General features: G+C 41.2%; 1 protein-coding gene across 2 annotated transcripts in view; it reads right to left on the reverse strand.

Moving 5' to 3' along the window:
* Positions 1-306: 306 nt before the first annotated feature.
* LOC125631626 (ubiquitin-conjugating enzyme E2 E2) overlaps positions 307-27,988 on the reverse strand; it is a 334,645-nt gene continuing 306,963 nt past the window's right edge. For both annotated transcript variants that reach the window (XM_048838591.2, XM_048838590.2), the window contains one exon: positions 307-2,413. In XM_048838591.2, coding sequence (XP_048694548.1) covers positions 2,316-2,413 — 98 coding nt within the window. In that variant the 3' untranslated portion in view covers positions 307-2,315. The remainder of the gene's footprint in view (positions 2,414-27,988) is intronic.

The following is a 27,988-nucleotide window of genomic DNA, read 5'->3' on the forward strand; positions in this document are numbered from 1 at the left end:
TTCTCCTGGGGCTTGACCGCAACCTTGTATTCTCCTGTCATCAGAATTCCAATGACATTAAAACGAAGACATAGCTGTTATATCCAGGACTTTACATTGACCTGCAATATTAGCAGCAGGTGAGGAGTGGCTAATGTAATTTTTTTTGTTTGTGAACTTTTTTCAGTTAACTTAAAAGAAAAAAAGAGTTGTGGAGAAAACAACCACAGATAACAAATATTTTCTAGACTAGCAAATCCAGCTAGTAACAGACTACTCCAGTAGACCAGTCTACTTCTCTTAAAATTAGGAAGCTTTTGCCTAATGTTATTCAAAACCACACTCATATTTATTTAAACAGATAAAATGCCAAACACACACAGTGGTGAATCTACAATGTTTCAAGGTCTCAGACATATATTACAAAATAGAACAGATTGAGATTATTTATTTAGACCTACCAGTAACCAAATTATCATAAAGGTATAAGTATATAAATATTTCCATGGCTCTGACAGATTAGATTTCTTTGACATGGTACAGTACATCTTGAGTATGCTTTGTAGTTCTCTAATAGATTTAAACTGTAAATGGATTTAGGGCATTTTTTTTAAAACATTAACAGAAGGTGGATGAATGTACAATAAATATTAAAGCAGGAAAGAAAACAATGCAGGCTTTTTAATTTAAAAAAGTGACATTCCAATTTTAAAATCTGATAATATACTTTCCACTACACACAAATACTTGTTAATATATAGTTTCATACTATTTATTAAACATATAATAGGTAGGTCATTTGATACAACCCACTTTTCTCCCCCCCCATCAACTGACCCCCATCCTGGTATATTGCTATGAGCTCTGAGACTACCAGACTCTCAGATAATATTAGTGTCTCATAAATGTAGATACTGAGCTCCAAAGACTTTAACAGTTGTTTCAGGGGAGAGAGAAAGCATGCTGCATGCAGCATCTGTAATGTTTAATTAAGGAGACAGGGATTTTCCAGGATGCCTTTGTAACAAAGAGCGTTTAGAATCAGCATCAGAGTATATATTTTCCAAATCACAACACCCACACATTTCCTTAGCTGAGTAGAAGTTTTCCTTCTATGGCTGCATACCTAAAATTAGCCTGAAGGTCAAATCTGAATAGAAATACCCTTGCCATGGGACGTGCTGGGAATGATTGGTGCAGTGGGCTCAATTTTGCCATTGAAAACCTTGATTTAATTTTTTTTAAAATAACAGTTGCTTTTATAATTACAAGAGCCTGGGGAAAGGAAAAATTAGCCCTGATGAACAAAATCGTCAGCCCACTATCTACTTTCATTGTGGGGCTATTTTTGTAACCAGCTGTTTTAACTATTACAAACAAGATGGATGTAGAAAAGAAGATATATAGGAGGTTTCAGGGTAGCTGGGCACCAGTAAGTAACAGGGTAGCTTTTTAAAATATATTTTTAAAAAAAGCTTATATTAAAGCTAGAGTTTATTGAGAAATTCTACATGTTAAGAAACTTATTGTCAAGGAGAAATTAAAAGTTCAGGACTAAATATAATGGCTTAACTTGCAATGGTATTATGCAAGTTTAATTGCATGCAGAGCTATACCATTTACACTCTACAAAAAGCAAAAGCACTGTCTTACAAAAAGTGCATTTATCAGCCACAGTGTTTTATTGAGTGCTTTAATAATACAAGTGTACATCAACTGATCCACAGTCAAAAGTGGCAGGTCCCTAAGAAATTTACAAGCACTGTTTTTTTTTTTAAAGTAAATCAAAATACATATTATTTTGTTCAACCCAATAGCCTTTTGTGTGGGAAACAGAAGGCTAGTGATAAACACAGTCTTAGTAATGCACAGTGATTCTTGATTTTAAGCTTTTATACAAAACTTGTTCCCAGTAGCATGCACCCACCATTAAAGACTTCAGTACAAAAAAATAACCCTAAACACTACATTTAAGTAGAAACGAGATATAATTCTGAATTTGTTTGTTTTCCCAAAGACCACATGAAAAGAAAAAACCACACATCAATACAAAGCTTTGGGACAAAGCTCTATACTATTACAGATCCAACATTCTTTGCACGGATAACCAATATTCCCTGTCTACATTTGAGGGAAGCAACTTTCAAGTTAACAGAATGAAAAACCAAAACCAACAAACAAAGAACCAAATACAAATAAAAACAGAAAGGAAGGACAACCTTTTGTCACAAAATTGTTCAAAATTTAATAAAAAATAAGAACAAAGGGAAGGGAAGGGCTATTGATGCACTTAGTGAATGTGCTTGCACAGGTCCAGCATGTTCTATAGTAGATTCCTATGTAGCATATCTCTTGGTCCACTGTCTGGCCATTCTGTCATGCTCTGCTCTGTTAGTCATATACTGAGTGGCAATACTTCCAACCAGGGGGTCAGCTGAAAAGAAAACAAAACCATGAAATACTTGTCAGCCTTTGAAGGACTGTCTGCTACAGCTGGAGTCCAGTGCAATGTTGTTAAAACCAGCTCAATTAAGCTCTGATAGGCTTAATCTGAAGAACAAGGTGCTTTTATGTACGCTTTTCTATTTTAAAAGCAGATCTGCATATAGGGAGAAATAATCAAGAGGATGTGGGGTGTTTTTTAGTAGTGTGACTAAAATAAATTGCCAGGGGACACGTGACTAAAACAGGGCCAATTTTTTAAAAGTATACTTCATAGCTCTTAAAATAAATGTTTCATTATTATTTCAAGACAGTTACATAGAATTTTTCACAATTCAGATAATTCACATGACAAGAAGTTTATTTATGACCTCCAGCTCCTGCACATCTCTTCCCTTCCCCCCATCCATGCTGCAAATACCAAACAATTATGGTGAGCACCAATCCCATTATAACGTGGAACGGAGTGTATGGAAGAGTGTATGGATTTATTTTACCTTTAATAGCATAAAACTAAGTTTAAGAATTAGAGCAATACACAGTTTCCATGGGAATTAGATAAACCCAAGAGTCTTGGTATTGCTGGTTGGTTTATGTGGGCTTTTTGCACATCCAGGAACTCATCATGTGGCGAAAATAATGCATGATCTGGTCTTCCTATGGTACTTTCAAAAAGAAATACCCGAGAAGACCAGATCTCACATAATACTGACTCCATAAATGGCTCTTTGAAGCATTAAACAAACCAACCAGCCAACCAACCTCTGGAAGCGCAAAGGGAAATCCCACAACCAAGTCCATACATACTTCTCTAGGAACGACTGTACTTAACCAACATTTCTCCCTTTCAGGCAATAATATTTTGTCATTTTAAAACAGGTACAAATCTACTGACAGATTTTTTCTTTTCTGGGCTCGTACGTGTTCTTCCTGTTTCTGGTGGAGCAGTGAGTCTCTTTATTACACCTTCACACATAACAGGCCCTACAGCATGGATACTATATTTCAGGCCCAGAAACAACACATAAGACTCCTATTACAACCAGTTAATACTGCTTTTTAATTGGTTAGAGATGATGCTGTTTGGCAACGTGAGTCACATTGTTAGTGATCTGAGTAAAGTGCTTCCATAGAACTTCTAACCTCCATCACTCTGAGGACCAAAGGCCAGGTCTTTTGCATGGCAGAAGAATTCTAATTAGAGTTCAAGGTCAGAATAAGTTATTTTGGGTTAGCCAGATACGGTTAGATTGGGTTATTTCCAGTGTTTGTAAATTACCTAATGAAAAATATCTGTTGCACTGTGGTTAGCGTTCTGAGGACTGGAGTCTTTGTTCCTAGATTCACTCTCTCCAAGCTAACAAAGAGAGACAACACTGTGAATGCTGCATAATCAGTCCCTTGGGTCCCACTCCTGCAAATACACACATGCTTAACTTTAATACCCTGAGTATTTCCATTGTGGAGCAAATGAGGGTAGAAAAGTTAAACGCGTGCATTAGTATTTGCGGGATCAGGGGCTAAAACAGAAAACACATGATTTCACATGATAATGGCCTCTCTACTTGATCCAGGAGTGGCATTGGTCGGTTCCAACCATTCTTGCTAAAGATGAGTCACCATAACTTAAGGCCTGAGGGGGCCTTTCTGAAGACTCCAGAAGGAGAAAAAAACCCGCAAAAAACAAACAAACAAAAAAACGCATTATGGTAACAAGAAGGAAATTAAAACAAAAATAGCAACTGCATTAAAAACTACAACTTTGTAGACCCATTGACCCTGCTCCCATTGAAGTCTATAGCAACATCCTATTGATTTCAGTGGTGGGAGATCACACCCTCCATGTACATAATGAAACAACTTTGCAATGCTACGAAGTATGAATTGAATTAACTGCGCTTGGTATATGAAGTGTATTCTTCAAATAAAGTAGACCTGTATTTTAATCATACCCCAAATCAGTTATGAAATGAATGAATACCAACAAATACAGACATACTGTAAAATGAAATACAAATAACTATGTTAAAATAAATTGAGGATGGCACACATGCCAATAGTAGCAAGAAAATATGAGTTGAGTGTCTTAACTCTCACTGTTGTATAACATATTTATCCTTCACTGGGCCTGTCCTATCATCAGAAGTTATAACATTACTGTGAGAGGGTAGGCTGCCATGGAGGGCAGTAGAACCTAGTGGTTAGCCCATCCCATCACCTGGCCTCAGCGGTTAAGGGTTTGGAAGGGTCCTGATATAGAGACTTAAGGGTCCTGGTAAGAGATGGTGATTCTTGCAGGGAGGGCCAGGCAAGGCTCCCCTCTCATCCCATCAACTGTGAAGGAGGTGTGAGAAGGGGACCAGTATAAATGCTGCATCCTCCCTCACACCAGACAGGCATTGACAGGAGAAGGCTAGTCTACTGAACTCCCCAGATTGGAAGACTAATTGGAGAGAGAGTGTTCAGGTGAAGGGAGCTGGCAAAAAGCCTTGCAGCTGGGAAAGAGGCCTGACACACAAACTCCAGCTCCAAAAAGAGGGTGGAGGGAGCACCTGCCTGAGGGAGGGGAAGATGACTAACCTAAGGCAAAGAGGTCTGAGACACAACCCCAATCCCTGAGAGAGAGCTGAGGGAGGAACCAGGAAATACTGGTTACTCTAAGGCAAGGGGCTTAGGATACAACCTCAATCCCAGGAAAAGGGCTGAGGGAGAACTCCTGTTTAAAGGAGAGAGATGCTGATTGTTTTAAGGATAGAGGTAGAGAAAGCTTATAGCAGTACAATTCAGCTGCTGTGGGGAAGACCTGAGACTGGCTCTTAGGAAATGCTTCTGTAGCTGGTCTCAGGAGAAGCTGTGAGGAACCACAAAGTCAAGATGGAGGCAACAGAGTCTGCAGATCTTGTGAAGATGCTGATGAGTGAGGTAAAGATACGAGCAGCCCAGGGAAAATGGTGGCGGGATTGGAGAAATGGCTCTTAGGTGCCTAAACAAAGTCCCTGGGCCAAAAACCAGAGGAGAGGGTGGGCCTGGGTTTCCCTACTGCTCCCCCAGACTAAGAGGGGAAGCCTGAGTGTTGCGAATAAAGGAATCCCAGAGTGGCAAGTGCCAGATGGAAATGGGCTTGAAGGTCTTTAGATTGTGTCCCCTTTTTAACTTCCAGAAAGGGGAATGCATGAAGCAGTGACCTAGCTGGGGAGGCAGACTACATACATTGACAGTCTATTTGTGGCACCAGAACAAATGAAGAGGTACTAGACCGACAGAACCCCTGCAACCCCACCCCTAGACACTAGAGGAGCCACTGTAGGAGAAGCATGACTACGGCTACACATACAGAGTTGGTGAAATTCTGCAAAGACTTACTCCCCGTGTAAAGGAGGCACTGCTGTGCTGCCTGAATTGAAAACGTTGGATGCAGTGTAGTTGTAACTGTGTCAGTCCCAGGATATTAGAGAGACCAGGTGGGTGAGGTGATATCGTCTATTGACCCGATTTCTGCTGGTGAGAGATGAGCTTTCGAGCCACACAGAGCTCCTCTTCTTCTTTCCCAGACCTGAAGGGGAGCCCCGTGTGGCTTGAAAGCTTGTCTCTCTCACCAACAGAAGTTGGGCCACTAGAAGATATTACTTCTCCCACCTTGTTTCTTGAAAACATTGTGGCAGCTTTAATGCTCAGTCCTGCAAGGTGGTGATTCCTCTGTCCCTAATCCAGCAAAGCACTTAGACATGGGAGTAGTCTCACTCATTTCCCTCAGAGAACTTCATTGTCTTAAACTGCAGTTATTTTATCATCACTATTTTTAAAAGTTTAAATTCGTGTTTGTGTCTGTGATGACACCGTGTTAGTGATCTACTTCTGCCCTACAAATTGGTAAGGATTACATGATATATTGCCACATACCCTGTATTGTTTCCTTGTAGTCTCTTGTCTGTCTATATCCATCTCTTGCCTCTTGTCTTATACCTAGATTGTAAGGTCTTTTGGGTAGGAACTTTGCTTTGTGTCTGTACAGCACCTAGCACAACATGGTCCTGATACGTGACCAGGACTTCTAGGGGCTATGGTAATACAGACTAATATAATGTGTCCAAGAGCTCTGTAGCGGGGTGGTCACCGCTCCTGCCTTGAAGGGCTTAAAATCAGCCCTGGGAGAGGGCTGAGGCTGCGAGAGGGCTGCTGCTTGGGAACGCAGCAAGCCTCAACTGATGGGGAAGGCAGCCACAGCTAGGGCCACGCCCCAATCAGGTTGTAGCTGGCCCTATAAAAGGCCAGTGAGACAGGTGTTTAAGACTCTCTCTCTAGCTTTTGAGAGGGAAGGATCTGGCTGCCTGGGAGTTGAGCAGGGACCTGAGGTAGGGCAGCGCTGTGGGAAAGGCAAGAGGGGCTGGGGATCTCCAGCCTGACAACCCCCCAGGCTGCAGGGCCTTGTGCGGGGCCTAAACCAGGTGCTGGGGCTGCAAAGGGGCAGCCCGGGACTAGTCAGAGTCCTGCCCCCCTTGCCAATGATGAGAGGCCATTACAGGCTGCAGTCGGCCCCAGTGACTGGGGCTAAATGATGACTGGCAGTAGGCACTGAAGCAAGGTGGGATTAGGGGGTACCCTGGGGAGGGGATACCCAGAGACTGAGGGGATGCTGCTGAGGCAGAACCCCCAGAGAAAGCGGCACTGGGGTCCAGAAGGGACACGGGGCGGTGATGACACCGGCCTCCAGAGGGCTCTCTGGAGCTGGAAAAATAGCTAATTCTCAGCCAGCCAGCAGGAGGCGCTGTGGCGGTGAGTCTCACAATGTTACAAGCTCCCAGAGAACATAGCTACTGTGTCTCCCTCCACCTCCTTCCTTTTCCCCTTGGGGACTAATCCAGAGCCCATGGAAGTTAATGGAAAGACTTCTGTTTACTTCAGTTTAGATCTGGTCCCTAGAGAGGGTAGCAGCGCTAGCTTTATGGGGCTCTTTTTCTTCCTGAGTGCAAGGACTTGATTGGTGCCTGGCCCTGAGCAGCAGGTACAAGAATAGGAGTAGGGAGGCAGTGGATGCAGCACTAGATTGAGGCTCATAAGATTTGGATTTTATTCCTGACTGCTATTGGTCTGCTGTGACCTAGGGTAAGTCACTTCACCCATCTGTGCTACTGCGCTTCTGCCCCTGACTTTTGTCTGCTTTTTTTATTGAGATTGTAAACTGTTTGGGGCAGACCCAGGACGGTCTCTTACTATGTTTGTACAGTGCCTAGCACAATGGGACCCTAGTCTTGGCTGGGATGTCTAGTAATACACTAATACAAATAGAGGGGAAAAATATTCCCTCTCCCTTCCTTACACATCTCAGCAAATGCTGAGCACAATCTGGTTCTAAAATGGCATTATTCAGGCAAATTAAAGGATTAAAATATTTATCCCATGCTCCATAAAGGCCACACTTTCTTTTCACATCACTGTAAAAGGGATTCTTGTTTTCCATATGTAAATGTCTGCATTTATTTCCAACAGTAGAAATTTGTTTATAAGAAACTTTGTTTAGTAGTGGTGTAATTCATTAGTTACACCACAGTTTAGAAATCAAGTGGGAGTGTGTCCAAACAATGAAAAATAGTGGATCAAAATGTAAAAGTAATGCACAGTTTTGGCATGATCAGGAGAACTTATGAAATACATTAAAAGGACAAACAGAATAAAGAACAAAATTAAACTACACTTCAAATACTAGAGAAGCTGATGAAAAGTCAGAATAAATAATAATTTACCAAAAAAAAAAAAAAACCCACATAAAAGGCCAAGCCAAAATACAGGCCTTAAAAATAAACACATACAAATTATGAAGTGCAGCTCTGCTATAGTTAAGGTACAGAACAGCTTAATGTTTATAATTAAGGAGGGGCCTGATCCTGCAAACACATACATAGGTGGCCCTATCTCAAGGGACTACCAATGAGAACATGGTGACTCCTGTGCATAAATATTTGCAGTATTGGGCCCTTACTGTTTGTAAAAGTAAGTGTTGGTTTAAGACAGCATGTACAGCTACCCCAGATAGCACAGCTAATGCATAGTAATCCTGACCTGTAACATCCCTGCCATGGCACTAATGAGACTCTTGAGCAGAGATTACCAACTGAGCTAAATTATGCAGTGGGTTTGTGATGAACATAAATATTTATTGCAGTGAAACCATATTATGCCTAACTCAGGATTTCACCAGCACAGTAGATGTTGGTGACTAGGACACATTATCAGTTTATAGAAGAAGCTGATGCAACTCCAGCAACTTCAGACTTTGGCCCCAGCAACTTGATAATTTATTATTGCATGAAGTCCACAACTCACAGATTTAAAAATCAATTGCCTGGTGTACTTAGCATGCTGAAGTAAACCTTATTGTACAATATCAGGACTGAAGTGGTTCCAAGTGAAGTCAGAGAAAAGAGACCAGCAGGTAAAGCATTATGTTCTATGGTACCAGACGGATTCCATGCAATAGTATTATCTTATGGTAAAAATAAACAGACCAATAGATCCTGCTGTTGCAAAACCAGTGGACAACAGCAGTCTTCTGCACCTCAGATAAGGCTGTGATCATGTAACACTATTTGTAATATATTGTTTTGGACTGTGGATACACAATATGCAAGATTTTGTAAAGACATTAAAGAAAACAATGTAACTGCAGCTGAATTAGTACAAGAGTGACTCAAAACCATGGTCGCAACAGGATGGGGGCAGGGCAGCAGGCTCCCCCCTTGGCTATAGACCCTACCTAGTCGGGGAGGTCTGAGCCAATTCTGGTCTCTCTGGTGTGGGAGGAGAGGTCCTGGCCAGTCTCTATCTTACCTGCCTCCCTGCTTCCCAGAAATCTCAGGCTGCCGTCTCTGAAACCTGCCTCCTCTACCTCTTTCGCTTCCAGGCCTGTGCTACTTGGCAGTTAATCTGGGCGCCCTCCATCCCCCTCAGGAATATTTTGATTCTGCCCATGCTCAAAACACATGGTAAAGGATAAAATTTCATGATGTAGTTCATGATGGACAGTGGCAACCAATGGAACCAATGTTTGAAGGAGTCTCTTAGTTCATTAGCAATAGACCTGTGGCTGACAGCTTTCTAAATGTGGGAAGAATTATGTAATTCTCATGTTGTACTGGAATTCATTTCACTGCACTTTAGTTTTATCTGCTGCGCATAGCTTAAAATGGCTTGATGAGCTGATCTACAATGACTTGCCACGTTTTTTTGCAGCGCACTTAACATGATTTCATAAGGACAAAAATGTTCCTCATGTCTGTAGTGAGGCCAATCAAATTTACAGTCCAATTCTAGTCTGAGTCCCTTTTCAAGGGAGTTTGTGTACTGAGGACTTGGATGAATCCAGGTTTGGCCATTACAAAATTTCAGCTTTGTTTATTAATAGTTATAATGCTTTATCATTCACAAGACAAACTATAATTCTTCCTTAAAACTACATTTCCCCCAAATAAATTAAATTTATTACTATGCTATATTTTAATCTTATTGTATTTTTGCAGCTAATTTCAAGTCAGCAAATAACAATTTCAGAGCAGAGCTCATCTCTTGGGCTTTTGAATGCTGTTTTAAGAGCACAGCAAACATACTCCAATGAAGTAAAAAAATGGAAATAGTGTATCTCCTCCATCAGCCGTGTGATGTGCAAGGAAATCTCAATTGCTAGTGTCAGAGTGACTAGAGGAACACCAATTTAGACTTAATATGTTTGTTGTATATAAAATAATTTTTACAATACCTTAAATATTTCCAGTATATTTAAAATTTCAGTGGGGAAAAATATCTGATGCAGTGAGTTACTAGAGTATCAGAAAGGGGTTCCAGAAAGTTTACTGAGGCTAAATAACATAGCCCTGTAAAAAAACAACAACTCAGAATCCAATCAATTGAATAATAATTTTTAAATTATTATTTAGGATTGGGAAAAGCCAGTCCCTGTAGCTGAAGAGGCATGGCAGAATTTTAGGGGTTGGAACACTGCTGCTTACTGAAAGGTCTAATTCTGCCTCCTGAGCTATAAACTCTTCTGCTTCTTAAGATACAAGCTGAAATCCCACTCTATAGGATCTACAGACCTTCTAGTGCAGAAGAGTTACTGGCGGGGGAAGTAACACTTGACAAGTCTGTTTTAATTGTTCAGGTTGAGTGAAATGCAAAAAAAAACTAAATACCTGTAGAAGGCATAAATAAAAGTAAATTAGTTTTTTAAATATTTGGACATTATGTATATGATTTGTAACTTAACAATTACCAACCTGTGGCCTATGGACCCTAGAGATCCACAGAATATTTGTTGGTGGCCTGTGGAGAAGTGAAGGGTCATATGGTCCTTACTGTTTTTCCAACTATCCCCTGTACTACTTCTGCAAGTCTAACCAACTGCTGTATTTGCCATAAGGATGTCTTGCAGTTGTGAACAGGAAGGGAGATAGTCTTAATGATCCTGGGTGGGAAAGATCCACAAGACAGTATCTCTTAAGATGTGGTCCATACTACGAAAAAGTTGGGGATCTTGATTTTAAACTCCTTTAGGCACAGTCAAGGTCCTAAGTAGGATGCGTACCCTGGAATAATTCTTCCTAGACAGTATACAGGTGACTATTGTCAGTGGCTAAAAATAACAGTAATTTATTTTGTTTAGTAATATTAATGCAAATACCTCTACAGGATGGTACATATTCCTATACTGATTTGCAGTAAAGTCCAATTTTTCAAAGGTGGTTAGTGTGTGTGCTGTCAAACTCCAGCACTTATGCATGTTCATATTTACCTACCTTTGAAAAACTGCCCTCAAAAGTCTTACAACCCCCCTCTCCCCAGTGATTTCTTAAGGTTCAACATGATTAGAAGGAAACTGCAAATGTGAATCATTCACTGGAACACCAGTGCACTTAAGAGCAAATGAAGTAGATAATGCTGATAGTTTAACACACCAAAAATATATCTGTGTCCTTAAGCTTATTATTAAAAAAAAGTACATTGTGATGCTCAGTGTTACAATGCATAATCTGTAGGTGCCTAAAAAAAGAAATCACAGGAATTACAAAATGATTCACAAAGCTTGGGTTAGGTGCCTACACTCCCTATAAAATGATTGGGGGATACAGGTGCCTAAAAATGCAATCCACAAAAGATAGCATGCTGGACAGGGAGCCACCTATGCCAGCCACTAGGAGATACCATTGAGAGGAGGTAAGTCCCACCCCCTCTTACGGAGATAGGTCCTGAATCTGGGCTGCAGGGAGGCACCTATCTCTGCAGCAATCCCTTTCTGGGAGTCAGGCTGCCTCGCTTCACACAAAACAGCCTAGAGGGGGAGGAGGGGTCCACCTTAAACTTCTAGCCACATTCCACACAAAAGTGCTGGGAGAGAGAGAATGACACTGTAGCCGGGTGGTTAGGGCACCCACGAGGGAGACCCAAGGTCCAGTCCCCCTGCTCCAATGACTCTTTGAAGGTGTTGCCTTCTGGATAAATAATTAATAGGACAGACTGGGGGTAACCCACAGTGGAATCTCACAGAGCTCAGTGGCAGGAGCATACTGCTGAGAAGTGGGAGACCACTGTTCAAATCCTTTCTCCCCCTCTAGGCAGAGGCGGGAACTGAACCTGTGTTTCCCAGATGAGCGTGCTAACTACTGGGCTAAAAGCAGGTACCTTCGTCGGGCTAGATTTTGAATGGGACCCAATCTGGTAGATGGCCTCCGAGTATGCCTACTGGATCAGGCCTGCATATGCGTGACATAGGTGCTTCTCTATCTTCCTCTGGGGCTCAGAGTGAGGCAGTAGTGCATGTACCCAGGGTCAGAAATGTAGGTGCCTAAGTAACTTTTAGAGCAAAAATGTAGGCTGTCAGTTCCGGCACCCAAATGGCAGCCAAGGGGGAATTCTGCAGAACACAGTGGAGCCTAAAACTGGGACTTAGGTGCCTAAGTACCTTTGCAGATCTTGGCCTTTGGGACTTTCTGCACTATACATGCCTTTGGACAATTTAACACTCTGGGAACAAGGGGTTAAGAGACAAAAAATGAATTGTTCTCTGATGGGAAATATCTTGCCTCAAGGTTTCCAGTGTGCACCACATCACCTGTTACAAACTTAAACTTCTAGAACCACAAGTCAAAGCTACCAGGTGTCTTGGAATGGACAGAGAGGTGTATTTGAAGTACATCACAGTATCCATCATTAAACAGACAGTAGCAGCATTTCCCAACCTTTGTGGGCAGACTGGACAGTCGATATGGATCTCTCCTCCTACTATTATTAATTATGGACATGTGAACAATTCCTTGGAGGTGGCACACTTAGCTATAGCACTAACCTTTTACCTTTGGAAATCTGTGCTACCCTTATAGGGTGCAAGTGAAAATGAGTAATGTAGCACTAAACTCCATTTTTGCTACAATAAGATTAGCCACACTGGTGGGCATCTGATCAATAGATGCTCAGGACTGGAACAGCAGAGTTGATGTAGGTCAGGATGAAGAGCAGTAGCAGAAGTGTGATGAAATTTATACATTGGTGCCTATGCTACAGGATGAAGTGTAATTAGTTTTTCATTTTCATAAGGTCTAAATCAGCTTACAAATAGATTAACTTCTTTATAAATACATCTATCCATCTACTGAACCTAACTCTTTGGAGAGTATAGAGCAGAGAGATACCTATATCAAATGAACTAGTATTTTTATAAGGGAAGTGGGATTTAGAACAAATAAATTATGCGGTAAAAATAAACAAATAGCTATTTCTGTACAAAAAACAGTAACACATTCTAGAGACTTGTTCAATGTTTACTAAAAGAGGATACACTAAGAACAATAACTTTTAAAATATAAATGTGACTATACAAGCACAGTACCAGGATAACTGAGAATATTTTTGAATATGACTGTATAGCAGTTGAAGCAGCAAAGACAATGTGAAGAACCTACTGTAAATTATACTGGTGTAAAACCAGAGTAATTCCCTTGAAGTCAATGGAGTTATTCTAGATTTACAGTTGAAGAAGCTCCTTCCTGTCTGAAAAGAGGGTGGGGAAAATTAACCTGTCAGATTAGCCTGGCCAAATTCAGATTCTTGTTGCAACAGCATGGTAATGTATTTAGGCATCAATGCTTTGTTAGACTATCAATTGTGCTTGATGTGGTTGCCTTAGAGCATACATATCTCATTAGGTGGAACCAACTGGAGGCTGGCTACCATTGTTGACATGGATTTGATAAAGCGGCAATAATATGACCTTCAAAGGACATCACCTCAGAATAATAATGAAAAATAAGTAAGTTAGCAACTTTTATCCTTAGAGTACTAAGTGAAGGATATATCAGAAGCTGGAGTTGGAAGACTGTATGAAAAATGAGTAATACACACCTGTCAAGAACTTTGCCTGTGAGAAACTTGCGTTTGTAAAACTCAAACAGCTCAAGAAGAGTTTATCATCACAGAGATAATCTGGTGGTTAGGGTACTAGCTGGAGACAAAGGTTCAATTCCTTGCTCTGCCAGACTTCCTACAGGACCCTGGGGCAAGTCATTTAGCCTCCGTTTCTCACATCCCCATCTGTAAAATAGGGATAATACCTCCCTACCTCACATTGTGAGGACATGTAGGTTAAAAATTGTGAGTTGCTAAAATACGATGGTAATGGGGGCCATATAAACACGATAGATAGATCACTGTAGGTATCATAGTGATATCCCCAGGATGTAGCAGGCTTTACTTTAAAGAAGGCTTTCAATACATTAGAACTTTGAGTACTACATATTAGGCAGAAATTGATCTGCTTTCTAGGGGTTCATATAAAGCAGGGGTCTCAAACATCTGCGGCCTGGGAATCTCCCCAGTGTGGCCCATGGGGCTCCAGCAATTTGGGCCCCACCTGCTGTACCCAGCGCTTCTCCCCCCATGGCGATTTACAATGGCCCGGAGCCCCAGCAGTGCAGCGGCGGCATCTGTCTGCTCGCTCCACAGTCTGCTGGACCCACCCTGCAGCCCCAGGGCAGGGCAGGGCTGTGCCTCTGCACGCTGCCCCCCCGCCACTAGCACCCCTGTGGCCAATGGGAAGCTGCGGGGGCAGCAGCATGCGGAGGCCCCCCTGGCCCGCCCCGCCTTGGAGCCCCAGGTAAGCACCACACCCCCCGACCCCCTCCCAGAACCTGCACCCCCACCCCCAAACTCCCTCCGAGAGCCTGCACTCCCTCCCCACACACCCCCAGCTCCCTCCTCCCTCTCAGAGCCTGCATCCAGCACCCAAACTCCATCCCAGAGCCTGCACCCCAGGCCCCTCCCCCACCCAAACTCCCTCCCAGAGCCCAACCTCTCACCCCTTCTGCACCCAAACTCCCTCCCAGAGCCTGCACCCCAATCCCCTACCCCAGACCTCCTCCCCCACCCAAACTCCCTTCTAGAGCCGTAGGCAGGCGCGGGGTGGAGTTTTTTTGGAGGGGGTGGGGTTTTGGGGAGCAGGTTCTGGGCAGCATGAGTGACATTATTGGCCCGCTGGGAGGGTTTGAGGACTGGTACTGGCCCTAAGGTAAATTGAGTTTGAGACCCCTGATATAAAGGTTGAAAGAACAGCCAGCTATATACTAAAGAATATACATTCAGGCATATGTGACATGATGCTGATGTACAAACTGATCTTCTGGAGAGTTAAGTTCACTGTGTGTAAACATAAGTGAGCTCTGCAACCCAATTTGAACACATCTGCCATTCAAATGCTCTGAATATGAGGAAATGCGAAATTCTTTTCTCTAGACTTGCTGTCAAGTAACCTGGATGCATGTTGCCCAAAGCCACGGACTGGTGTGATATGAGGCTGCCTCATGTGAAGATATTCCAAAAATAAGGTGTATTATCAGGCCCAGTGTTATTAATATGGTTCTTAAAGAAAACTGCTGACTGTGATTTCTGAGTGTTTTGCCAAGGCCAAATAATTCTTGTTTTAAGAAAGTAGGGTTTTGACCAGAGATGGTTCTAGCCCACTGGGGGCCCTAAACAGGAATATTTTGGGCCTGCGCCCCCTACTACATATTAAAAAAGTGAATGGGGGTCCCCTTGAGCTGCTTGGGGCCCTAGAGCAATTGCTTAGTCTGCTTATTCCTAGTGCCAGTACTGGTTTTGACTAACCGGTGTCTAGCAGGGCTCCTATAAATTCCAGTTGTTGACAGGTGGTTAGCTGGAATTTATACTCTAGGAGTGTGTACTCTGGGTACTGGGATCTCTTGAAGACCTGTCCTTCTTTAAAGAAGAACATGCATCCATTAGGAGTATAAGTATGCTGGAACAATTGCAAGTTCTAGAATAGTACCCTATGCCTTGACACCTGGCTGCCTCACATCCATTAGAACAACCAATCTATTAGCAAAATATCAGTACTTCCTAATGAACTCAACAAGACCATCACACCTATTCCTGTTAATAAAAACAGTACAGAGGACAATCAAAAGCTTTACTGGACAGACACTTCTTACACTGCACTTGAAGCCTGTCACACTCAGGCTCTGCTGGACCAACCCAGAGAACAGGTTACAGCAGTCTGGATTTGCCTTAATGAGAAGAAAATTTAAGTGGCAAACAGCAGAAATGGTAATGGCAGCATTCTGATCCAGAAATGCTATGACCCAACCATAAAATCTCAGAGTCTTCATGTGACTAGCATGTATCTCTAAGTGCATAGGTTATGGACTATGGGTTTTAAGAATGCTTATTTCTTTGATTTATCATGGGGATGGATCGCTAGGGATTTTTCATTTTATTAGATTTTTTTTTTTATCTATTCATATCCCCTTCCACCACCGCCATAGAGCACTCTCTTCAGGTAAATCAGCATTTGGCACAAGTCCCGTGACATCCTTTTCAGATGCAGACAGAATTTCTTGGAAATGATCCTCCATGTAACATCCTGAATAATATTTCACGGTGGAGAATTAAGTGGGAAATTACTCCTGGAAAAACGATCACTCAGGTTCAAATGCCAGCGGTGAACAGTAACAGACAAGCAACAAATGACGCACATTATGCCCAGTCACTTGATACAGGTGTTGTGGCCATTCTTGCTGTCACGTTACAAACATTACTAGTTATCTGTTTTATGCTTGGCTACCTCCATACCTTCCCAAGTAGTTTTCCTGTTTCTCCTGGAGAAGGAAAGAAGGGATTTCAGAATCTTTCTTCTATAAACCTGACTGGTGCTTGACCATAAAATCTGGCAACTGAAAATATGGTTGTATGACTGATTAGTTTTCGTCTGCCCATGATCCATATTTGATACAGAGTTGAATTCAAGTTGGGAATGAATTACAGAAATGATATATTCTCAATATCTTTAAAAAACAGGTGGCTCTGAGTCCAGGCTGACAATCTTCAGCCAGGACTAGTAGTATGCAAAAACATGGCAATAAAGATTGACTAAAGGGCAGGCAGCCACTGGAGGGGGCAGAGAGATTGATCTGAAAATAAAATAAAAAAATAGGCTAACATGAGGCAACTATTGTGCTTATACATCTTCTGTATAACTTCGTATTGTTCAGGAAAAACAGGAAACTGTTTTTCCAAAGGTGGAAATATAGTCCTGAATTGACTGAGGAAGCACACAATGGACGCTTTAGAAGATAAATTATCTATAAGAATCTTTGGGAGGGATGCCTGATACTGTAGTGGATAGGCTAATACTTTCAAAGTCCAAGGATCACAGGTCTAGAAGATATAGTAGCAAAACCATTCATGTCCTGTCTACACTTGTTGTACTATCACGGAGACCACTGGTGTGTGGAGCTGTACCAGTGGGTAGTTCTCTGTGAAAATGGATGAGTAGACAAAGTAAGCAAAATGTATCTAATTTTATAGTTGGTAAAACAGTCTTATTGGGATGACAAGATACTTATACATGAGAGAGGGAGTGGGAAGCTACCTATCCAAGAAACCATCAGTTGTGTCTTTGACATTCTGTCAAAAGGGCTGAGAGAAGAAAAGGAAAGCTAGGGGAAAAGAGAATGTGCACTCTAGAAATGTAAGACTGTTTTGTTATTGCATCTAATCAAGGGAGTAAATATCTTCGCTTTTGCCAAGAATAAAATTACATATGTCATGCATACCGTTTATTTTGGTTTAATCTGATTTTTCTCCTTCTAGTCTTACTAACTCTTGTTTTATGCAGTGTAGTTGTGGCTGTGTCAGCCCCATGATATTAGAGTGTCAAGGTGGGCAAGGTAATATTTTTTAGTGGACCAACTTCTGTTGGTGAGAGAGACAAGCTTTAGAGCCACACAGAGCTCTTCTTCAGATCTGGGAAAGGTACTCTCAGTGTAACAGCAAAATGCAAGGTGAGTGACCCCTTACAATATGTGCTAACTACTTATGCTAAACAATCTGGTCCACCTTGCATTTTGCTGTGGCACTGGGAGTGTGTTTCCCAGACCTGAAGAAGAGCTCTGTGTGGCTCTAACGCTTCTCTCTCTCACCAACAGAAGTTGGTCCAATAAAAGACATTGTTACCCACCTTGTCTTTCTAAATATAGTTTTTTAATTAAACTACTTGAGTCCAAGATTGTTTTGGGAATTTCATGTAGGCCATTTGGTGAGGTAAAACCACCATCTAACTCTAAGGGTATATCTACATGGCAATCATGGGGTGTGACGACAGTTGATGTAGACATACTTGAGCTAGCTTTGAACGAGCTAACTGGAGCAGTGGAGTTGCGGTGGCATGGGATTCAGTGCAGGCTATACAAACCCCCTAGAATCCTGGGTAACTATTCAGGTGGCTGAAAGTAGAGCTTCGCTGATCTGATACTCAAACTAGCTAGATTAAAGCAAGCTTGGATGTGTCTATATGACCTACAGTCACACCCTCTAAGCACAATACCCTAAGAAGAGTGCCTGGAGCCTACTCAGTTTGGAATTCTTGGTCAAAATGGCAGAGATTAAGGAGTCCTCTCTGATAAAGTTTGTTTGCAGGTCCAACTGATGCCCCAGAAACACCTTATGACCATGGATAAGAACTGAATTTAAGGTGCTCAGGGTAACCGAACTTCATTTTTGGTAACAGGTGGCTATTTCCCCACAAGAGTCCCACCTTGTGCATTCACTGCCAAAAGGCAAAGACCAGGAGCATTTTCTAGCTTTGAGGCCAAATTCTGACTTCAGTGACAGTGGTATAAATTAGGAATAATTCAATTAATTTTCATGAAGTCATTCCAGATTTGGCCTCTTATCTTCAGCATGGAGCCCTGACTGTTACGATCTCACGGAGAGAGGGCGACTCAGAGCAGGTGTCTTTCTGCTAGCTCATTTTCTTTCCAAAGAGATTCTACCCATTACACAGCAATTGGTAGAGCCTCTGTTTTCACACATTCGTAGGTTTTTAAGGCCAGATGAGACCATTAGGATGATCTAATCTGACCACCTGCATAACACAAGATATAGAATTTCACTAGTGATTCCTGCATCACTTATGAGATGTATTTCTCTTTGAGGGACATCTTTTTCATTAACATGTTGAAGCCAAGGGCAAATCTACAATATAAATGGCTTCAGATGGTTCCTAGGAGACTCATAGAGGAGAGAGATATCACAAAAGTTACAGATGGAAAAGACCCAGTGGGTCATTTAAACTGTCCTCTTGCCAGTACAGTACTGTTCCAGTCCTATCTAGTCAACTATTAAAAGGCCCAAGTGATGGGATTTCTATTACACTGTTTGTGAAATTTTCTAAAGTCTAACAAATGATTATCAGGAAGTATTTTCTTGTTATTAAGCTTAAATAGCACAAACATACACCGTATCAGCTTGAAAGAGCACTTGTTTTCTGTCTGGTAGGGGCCCATTCACAGGCCCTTTCTTGCAGAAGCATAAATAATTTGTGTGGGGAAGGAGTTTGTATACCCAGGGTAGTACTAAGCACAGGATGTGAGCTTATTATCCTTTAGGCCTGGCTCAGGCACTCCACTCTGTTCCTCTCATGCAAGGCCTCCAGAATGGTCTCTTTGTGGGGGAGAAGAGTTGCAGGACCAGGATGACCAAACTCAGCCCTGTACTCCCTTTGCAGGTTCCAGCTCAAGGGGGCTAGGCAGAACATCAGCCAGAATTTGAACAGATTGTAAGAACATATGAGAAGCATGTTGAAGAGCTGAGAAAAACCTGCCTCTTAATTTGAGGGACCAACCTAGAAAGAAAAAAAACTGAAGAAATAATTTGCTTCATGCCTCAAGTCAAAATAATCAAAAGCAGCTGGTTTTATTTAGAACTGGATAGAGCAATAATAGATCCACAATTCTAAATTTGGAATGGTCTTGTTTTGCTATTTGTTCTTTAGCCATGCTGCTGACGCTGGCCAGTGTACATCATTTTTAAGAAAGCTAGAAAACTCTGGCAACTGTCACCAGTTAACAAACATTCCATAAAATCGATCTGGGGCATTTCCTAAAGCAAACTGTCTTTAGCAGAGAAAAGGCACCACTGTAAGTTTAAACTGTTTAAAGAAGGCTGTAGAAAGTGTGTGTGTGTATTGGGCCCTGGGGGGGAGTGGGGTGGCCAGTATATTTAAAGCCAAATGTTCATTTTAACACCAGTACTACAATAAATGCAATATATTCCTTTCTATGGATGTGCCCTCTCATTAAGCATTATGCACATGGGTTGTGCTCCAAATAGCTCTGAATCACAGTTCCATTTTTTACCCATAATGAATGTTATATCTTAATACAGCAGCCCATCCTTAAACTGGACACCCTTAAGCTTTATATATTATGCTGTTCACATAAAGGTCTTATCCTCCAGCTACTGCACCTGAAGTCCTGCCTTGAATTTAAAGACCTGGCTGCTCAAAAATCAGGGATACCAGAGCAACAAATGGCAAATAAATGGCTTTATCTGATGCTATGTGATAGCTGCAAAAATTCATAAAAATATTGAATTGTGTCAAATTAGTCATGCAACCGAACAGAACAAACTAGAAACACTTGCAAACATGTAGATCACTTCTAAAGGTAAAATCAGAACCACTCAGAAACACAGGTTCCTGGAATGTTACTTAAGAAAGCAGTGGATTGGATAGCCAGATGATTTATAGCCATGATTGTAAGCTTTGTGCATCTGACAGTTGGTTATGAGGTTTTCAGAAGTGTGACTGCAGTCTTGTGGTGAAAATGCTGGAGGGCCAAGGTCAGCTGATATTGATATAGCAATCTTATTTTCAGAAACTTCAAGAACAATGGAAGTGTGAGATTTGTATGGTGAGCAAGGGTAAATAGCTTAAGATGTGGAAGAAGCATTAAAGGAGGCTGAACTAATCAGAGGTATGGAGTCTGTTCTTGGCCAATTAGAAGGATAAGATCTGGGGCTATGTAAAGACCCAGAACTAGAAACTGGGCTTGCCTTTGCAAAATACAAAAAGGCAAGGAGGGTACAGGGACATTATAGGTATTTTGCCTTGTAAAAAATTTTAAACTCTTTATTTTGCCAACTCCCTTCCCATGTGCAAAAAACAAGATAGAGGAAAAATGTAACTGTCTAAAAATATTGATGAAAATCTTGGGTGAGCTCCTCAGCAGAAGCTATGCCAATTTATATGAGCTGGTGATCTGGCCCTTGTGTTTATTGGGAAATGCTGAATACCAGATTAAAAGAGGATTAAGTGTAGAAACACTGATAAGGCATCACTTGTATTCTGCGGAAGGAGTTTTTACTATCTCAACCACTTTTTAATAAAAGTTTTGTTTCAGGCTCATGCAGCTATCTTAGTGAGAAAATATGGTATACAGTAAGGAGTGGGCTTCACAAAATATCAACCAATTCTCAGCTGGAGAAACAACCTCAGCCAAGTCCAAATGTGGTATAGCTGCATCATGCATAAAACTACACTGTAATTAAGGTCCTGTCAGTAACTGACAGACAAAATGCAGGACACAACTGTAAATGATCAAAGTGAATTTTGGAAAAAAAAAAGTAGTTTAAGATGACTTTTGGCATTTGATTCTAATTACTCTAGCTGCTATTTAAATTCAATTTGTAGTCTTTAATGCTCACTAAATGTTTTAGAAACAAAAATAATTAAAAAATAACTGAGTTATTCTGTGCAACTGCAGTAAGGTTTTTTCATTGTAAATTTCAGAAGGATTCATCATGTGTAGCATAAAGGCTATATTCCCCTAGTATTTGGAGTTACAAATGCTGATTGAGAGGAGAATGGACTCCTTATTCTGCATTTGTGGGACCTATCAATTATTCTCAATTTAAAATCCTTTAAGATGAACGTGGTTCAGCAGATCACATTGATTCTGCTAGGACTAATGTAAAAACATATTTTCACACCTCCCTAACTATGAATTTTCCCTTGATGCAAAGATCACCACACATTTAAAGTTTGTGACCGTGTATTTATCACATCTTTTATGGCTTACGTATGCTAGCTTTTTTTTTTTAAGTGTATTGCTTTTTCTCTTTATTATTTTGAAGAGACTGATTTTTAAACCTCTTCAAAAGACAGTATTAAGGTAAACTTAAGATCAGTAACACTAGCATATCAGAAAAGGAGTACTTGTGGCACCTTAGAGACTAACCAATTTATTTGAGCATAAGCTGTAGCTCATGAAAGCTTATGCTCAAATAAATTGGTTAGTCTCTAAGGTGCCACAAGTACTCCTTTTCTTTTTGCAAATACAGACTGACACAGCTGTTACTCTGAAACTAGCATATCAGTTCATCAGTTTACCCTGAAGTTAATGGGACTTGCAGAATCCGAGGGCAGAACCTGACCCTACTACTACTGTTCATTGTGACCTTTTTTTATTTATATCTCACAATGTCTCTTGAGCTTTAAATCTGAAATCCTTGTTGGTTTGGGTTTGATTAGCCCATTTATTAGATCTCATTTAATAAACTAATGATAGGATCTCATTGTGAGTAAAGTTAAGTCTCTCATCTAGTCTTAAATAAAGATCAAGCCAAAGTAGAAAAGGCACAAGAGACGGACTACAAAAATACTTAGAGGCACCAGTGGATCTTTGCCAAAGAAAGAATGATTAAAGATCAGGATTATTTATTCTGGAAAGGAGACAAGCAAGAGAATATATGATAGATATAAAATAACGAATGATATAGAAGAATGCCAGTGAGATGCTCCTAGTTATCTTTCCCCATAATAACGGGACACACAAAATAAAAGCTACAAATTTAGAAAAAAAATAAAAAGGAAATAATTGTTTTACACACCAAATAATTAAGCATGTGGAATTCACTATCTTGTTACAGGATACTATTGAGACAAACAATTTAGGAAGATTAAAAAAAGATTTACAAACACAAGTCATTGTAAGGTAAGCTAAATTTTCAAGGGCGAATAGTGCTCATGCTTCAAGACATGAACTGATCACTAGTTAGTGGTCAGGAAGGAAATTCCTCTTGTGTATTATATGATTAAGTGACTTCAGAGAATTTAACACTTTTCACTGAATCTCCTGGCACTAGGCAATCTTGAAGGCAACATATCTGATGAGGTGGAATATTAACCTGTTTCAGTATGAGAACTTCTATGTTCATTAATATTATTTAAACTTATCTTTTTGCTGTAAAATTTTGAATGTTGGGTAAGAAAGGAATAAGGTAAGTGCATGTATGACTCAGTTTGGAATTGTATCTAATTACTACAGTACTGTATGTTTAAAGCACTACAGAATACACATTACTTTAACAATGTAATCTATGCCACTTGCTTTACTCTTTAAATTATATAACACCCACTAAATGTATTCTTATGTAAATAACTCCAGACAGTTTTCAGAATAAAATGATTAGAGCAGTCCTTATACTTATTTTCTGTTAGTATTGTTTTAACCTAAGTATTTCCATGCAAGCTTCTTATGGCTGTATTGATTTTTTTAATGATGGTCTAACGACTGTTTAAAAGTACATACCTGCATGGATGCATGCTCACATCTCTTGGTATTCGTACCCTGCTAACTTGCACACATCAGGTGTTCTCCATGTGCAATTTGAAAGTGTACAAAGATTTAGGTCTACATAAATCCACTACCCCTCCCCCACACAATTAAGAGCTACAGTTATTCCAAGACAGTTACTGTAGAGACTACAAGAGACATCAGAGTATTAAGTCCTCTCCCTGAGACCTATGAACTATTTTCTATTTAATGAATGCTTTCCCTGTTGCTATAACGATTCCTACAATCATGGACTCATGCTGAGGGAGAGTTAGTCCATTGAACTGAAACAAAATCTCTAACATTTTTATATGCTCTTAATGGAAAAGTAAATTCACTCTCTTCATTACTGATCTGTGTATAATTATCAATATACGATGCTGTAGTTTCGGCCCCGATCCTGTGAACATTTACACATGTGCATAACTCTACATGCTAATCACATACACTAAGATAAGTACATATAGATCTACGCACATGCGTAAAGTTATACAGATATGCAATGGCCAGATTTTTCAAGATATTTAGCTACCTAGAGATGCAGATAGGCACCTAGATGCTTTTGAAGCTGGACCATTTAATTCCCATTATTTTCAATGGGAGTTAGGCTCCTGGTGCCTTGGAAAATCCCACTAGATGCCTAACTAACATTAAAAATCTGGCCCTAAGGATATGTCTACACTGTAGTTAAACACTCGGGCTTGCCAGGCTCGGGTTTAATTGAAGAACAGGCGTTCAGGCTTAGGGCTCCAGTCCAAGCCTGAACTTCTACACCAGGGGTTCTCAAACTTCATTGCACTGTGATCCCTTTCTGACATCAAAAAGTACTGCACAACCCCAGCAGGGGGCACTGAACCCTGAGGCCACCCGAGGGTCAAGACCAAAGCCCGAGCTCCACTACGTCAGGTGGGAGTGGGGGCAGAAGGGGCGGGGGACGCACAAAGCCAAAGTCCAAGGGCTTCAGCCTTGGGCAGGGGGCCTGTAGCCTGAGTCCCACTACCCAGGACTGAAGACAAAGCCCGAGTCCCCACTGCCTTGGGCAGTGGGGGCTCGGGCTTTGGCCCCTGGCCCCAGCAAGTCTAACCCCAGCCCTGGTGACCCCATTAAAATGGGGTTGCAACCCATTTTGGGGTCCCAACCCACAGTTTGAGAACCGCTGGTCTACACTGTCTACAATTAAACAGTCCTGTAGCCCAAGTCACCTGACATGAGCCAGCCATAGGTGTTTAACTGCAGTGTAGACACAACCTAAATAGGTAGGGCCTTGGTTAAAGGGTAAGTAAATCATTTGGTTATAGTTCAGAGATTAGTGGTGTGGCAGAGCTCTGACCCTGTCCCTATAGGTCTCATGCTTCCAGGCAGTTTATGCTAGCCTCAGAGGCTCACCACGACCCTCCATGTAGCCCTTCTCTCTCTCGGGTCAGGGTTACAGTCTACTGAGCCCTTTTCATCATAAGCCAGCAAGGAGGTTTTTTAGGATATAGATATTCAGGCCTGTCTGTAAAGGCCTATACTCTAAGAATTTAGGTGTATTCTTATCACTTGGCTAGTTATAGAGGTATAAAAGAAAGAATCAAAGTCACTGTCTGCCAGTGTAAGGTCCTTCTCTTTCTGTGACAGCCTGAGGCCCTGTGCTTAGGCGAAGGCCTTTGGCTAAGTAGCAGAGGCAGCCATAAGCTGGGAAGTGACCAGTCACATCCTCACATTCCAAACTAGTCACATTGAAATAAGGTGCTATTGGGCTGTTAGGAATACAATCCTGTCCTGATAATGCCTATCGCCTCCAGAGAAAGGGAAGTGCCTAGAAAATGTAAAAGGAAACTTAGTCTGATAGCATCCTGTCTGGCAAGAACTCACTTATCAATAGCTGGGATGTGAAATCCTCACTTCTGTATTGTTTTGTCATTATAGTTCCCACTTTGCTATTGTTTGTCTGTATAATCTCTGTCTGGTTCTGTGATTGTTCCTGTCTGCTGTATAATTAATTTTGCTGGGTGTAAACTAATTAAGGTGGTGGGATATAACTGGTTACATAATCATGTTACAATATGTTAGGATTGGTTAGTTAAATTTCAGTAAAATAATAGGTTAAGGTATAGCTAAGCAGAACTCAAGTTTTACTACATAGTCTGCAGTCAATCAGGAAGTGAGTGTGTGTGAGTGGGGAAATGGGAACAGGGAATGGGGGTGGGGAAATTTGGAATCATGTTTGGCTAAGGGCAGGAATGGGAACAGGGAATAGGGGTGGGGAAATTGGAATCATGTTTGGCTAAGGGCAGGAATGGGAACTGGTGTCAGAGCTGGGAAGGGGGACACTAAGGAAGGAAACTGGAATCATGCTTGCTGGAAGTTCACCCCAATAAACATCGAATTGTTTGCACCTTTGGACTTCGGGTATTGTTGCTCTCTGATCATGCAAGAAGGACCAGGGAAGTAAGTGGGTGAAGGAATAAGCCCCCTAACAAGGTTGGTGAGAGAACTCCCACAGTCTCTGTTGTCCCTATGGGCTTATTCCAGAACAGTTTAGCCTCCTGTCCTGACAGGGACCTGTCTTCCCCTCCCAGGAGGTGTTTCTGTAGTGGCAGGTTGGGGGGAACTCGGGCCTTAGCTTAACGGCCTCACCTGACTCTTTGCAGGTTAATTGAAGTCATGTGTCCACCCTAGCCTGGAACAGCCCCTCCTCTGGTCAGTCAGGGAACAGAAAACTGCTTATCCAGTGAACAATATATCTGCCTTCGACTACTCTGCTGTACCCAACTGACCTGGGTCTATCACAGTGGTAAAGAGGAGGATTCCCTCAGAAAAACTGGAGAAATATCGTAACAGTGAAGAGACACCAGTGATTAGAAAGAAAGAGAACCAAATGCCTAGAAAACCTCAAAGAATCTGATGATATGAGTTTATTTCGGAACGAGGGATAACCTGGTTTGAAAATCTCCAACTCCATATAGGTATATAATGTGCACTGCAGGACTTGCAGGGAAATGTAAAGCATTTAATAAGAAATAGGTCTATTGGTTAATGCAGATGTTGTGAGAGGCCACAGTAATGAACAAGTTGTTTCTAAAGGAACATGAAAGAAAGATACAGTTGTGCTTCTCAGGGAACAAAACAGATCATTTCTGTTCCGCACTCAATTACTGCAGAATGACAATACTGAAGAAAGGATTGCCCTGGAAAACTCTGTAGCAGGGTCAATTTAAGATAGAACCGATCAGCATTGTTAAACCAGCTGTGACCAATAACAACAACAACAACAAAAAAATAGCCTGAAAAAAATGGGCTCCTGGTCCAATAAAAAATGTGACAGAGTAATTAGACAAACTATTTGATTTTGGTATTTTTAATTGGGAACTAGCTAATATCTTCTGGAGAGGAGCTGGGATTTTCCAAAGGTTATGAAAGGCATATTGCAAATAAAAGAATCTACTTCATGAATTGCTTCCTCACTGGCTTGGCTCCTGTTTATTGTCCCCTATTTAGTATCTCCTTTGAATGACCAGGTGAAGACTTTTTTAATGCAATCATGATCTCTCTCTGGCAAGAAGAACATGCTGCAGTGTGATGTGATGAAACATCAGTAAGTAGAAATCTTCATATTTATTGAAAGAACATGGTTATAAACTCAGTAAAGAAAAGCGGGAAAATAGCTCTAAGCTAAATAAAATAAAATAATCTTAGACAACAGATCAATTTCTCCATTTGCGTGATACCTTGCTGCCCACACAAAGGACAAGCAAGCTCATACGGCAAAATGAGATTATTTTGTTGCACAGTTGATAGTGCTCTGGCAGTGCAACTGGCAGAATGACTGTGGACTCTGAAGAGAAATTGAAATATCAGTGGTTAGTCAACTGCAAAAAATGCAGTATATTAGACACTACTTTGCCTATTTTAAAGGGATTTTCTAGAATCATCATCACCTACTATGACAATAGCACTGCAGGTCTACTTATAATCAAACAGCTGATGGAATTATGGTGCAAAAACTCTTTTCATAGTTAAACGCTGTTGTTCCCATTTTCTATAGACATTTTGGCAACAAATTTTTTTGAAAAGATTTATCATTACTTTATAAAATCAGCAACTTTTCCAGTATGCATTAGTCTGCTTCTATTTTTTTATAATAGAAAATTAAATTCCTTACTTCTCTTTAACTTATCTTTAGCTTCTTTAGCTTCCCTTTACCTTATCACAGCTTAACCCTCTCTTTCAATAATAAGTCTGAAGAATGAGATTCAGATCTGAATCTTAGGTCAGGTTTGTTCATAATGGCAAAATGATAGCTCTAAAGTACAGATAACAGATTGCAATAGTGAGGATTGAGACATCCTGTGCCTAGACGCTATAGGCATCTCAAACTTACTATCACCCTGAGTTCTTAAATTCAGCTTTCAGCAGGGGGGATGTCAGATAGCTGGGAGGAATAAGAGAAAGGAGCATCTGACATGAACTGGCAACAAGAAGGAGGGGACAGAAGGTGGCCTGTGCCATGGAGAAGCACCAGGTAAGAGGGGGCAAATACTTCCCTCTCTTTTTCCACCTGGCTCATACTGGGCCAACATCGGAACTAGCTGTAAAGAAGGGGAATGGGTGGGAGAGAAGAAAAGATTCGG

This window comes from Caretta caretta, chromosome 2 (genome assembly GCF_965140235.1).
Source record: "Caretta caretta isolate rCarCar2 chromosome 2, rCarCar1.hap1, whole genome shotgun sequence".
Taxonomy (NCBI): Eukaryota; Metazoa; Chordata; order Testudines; family Cheloniidae; genus Caretta; species Caretta caretta.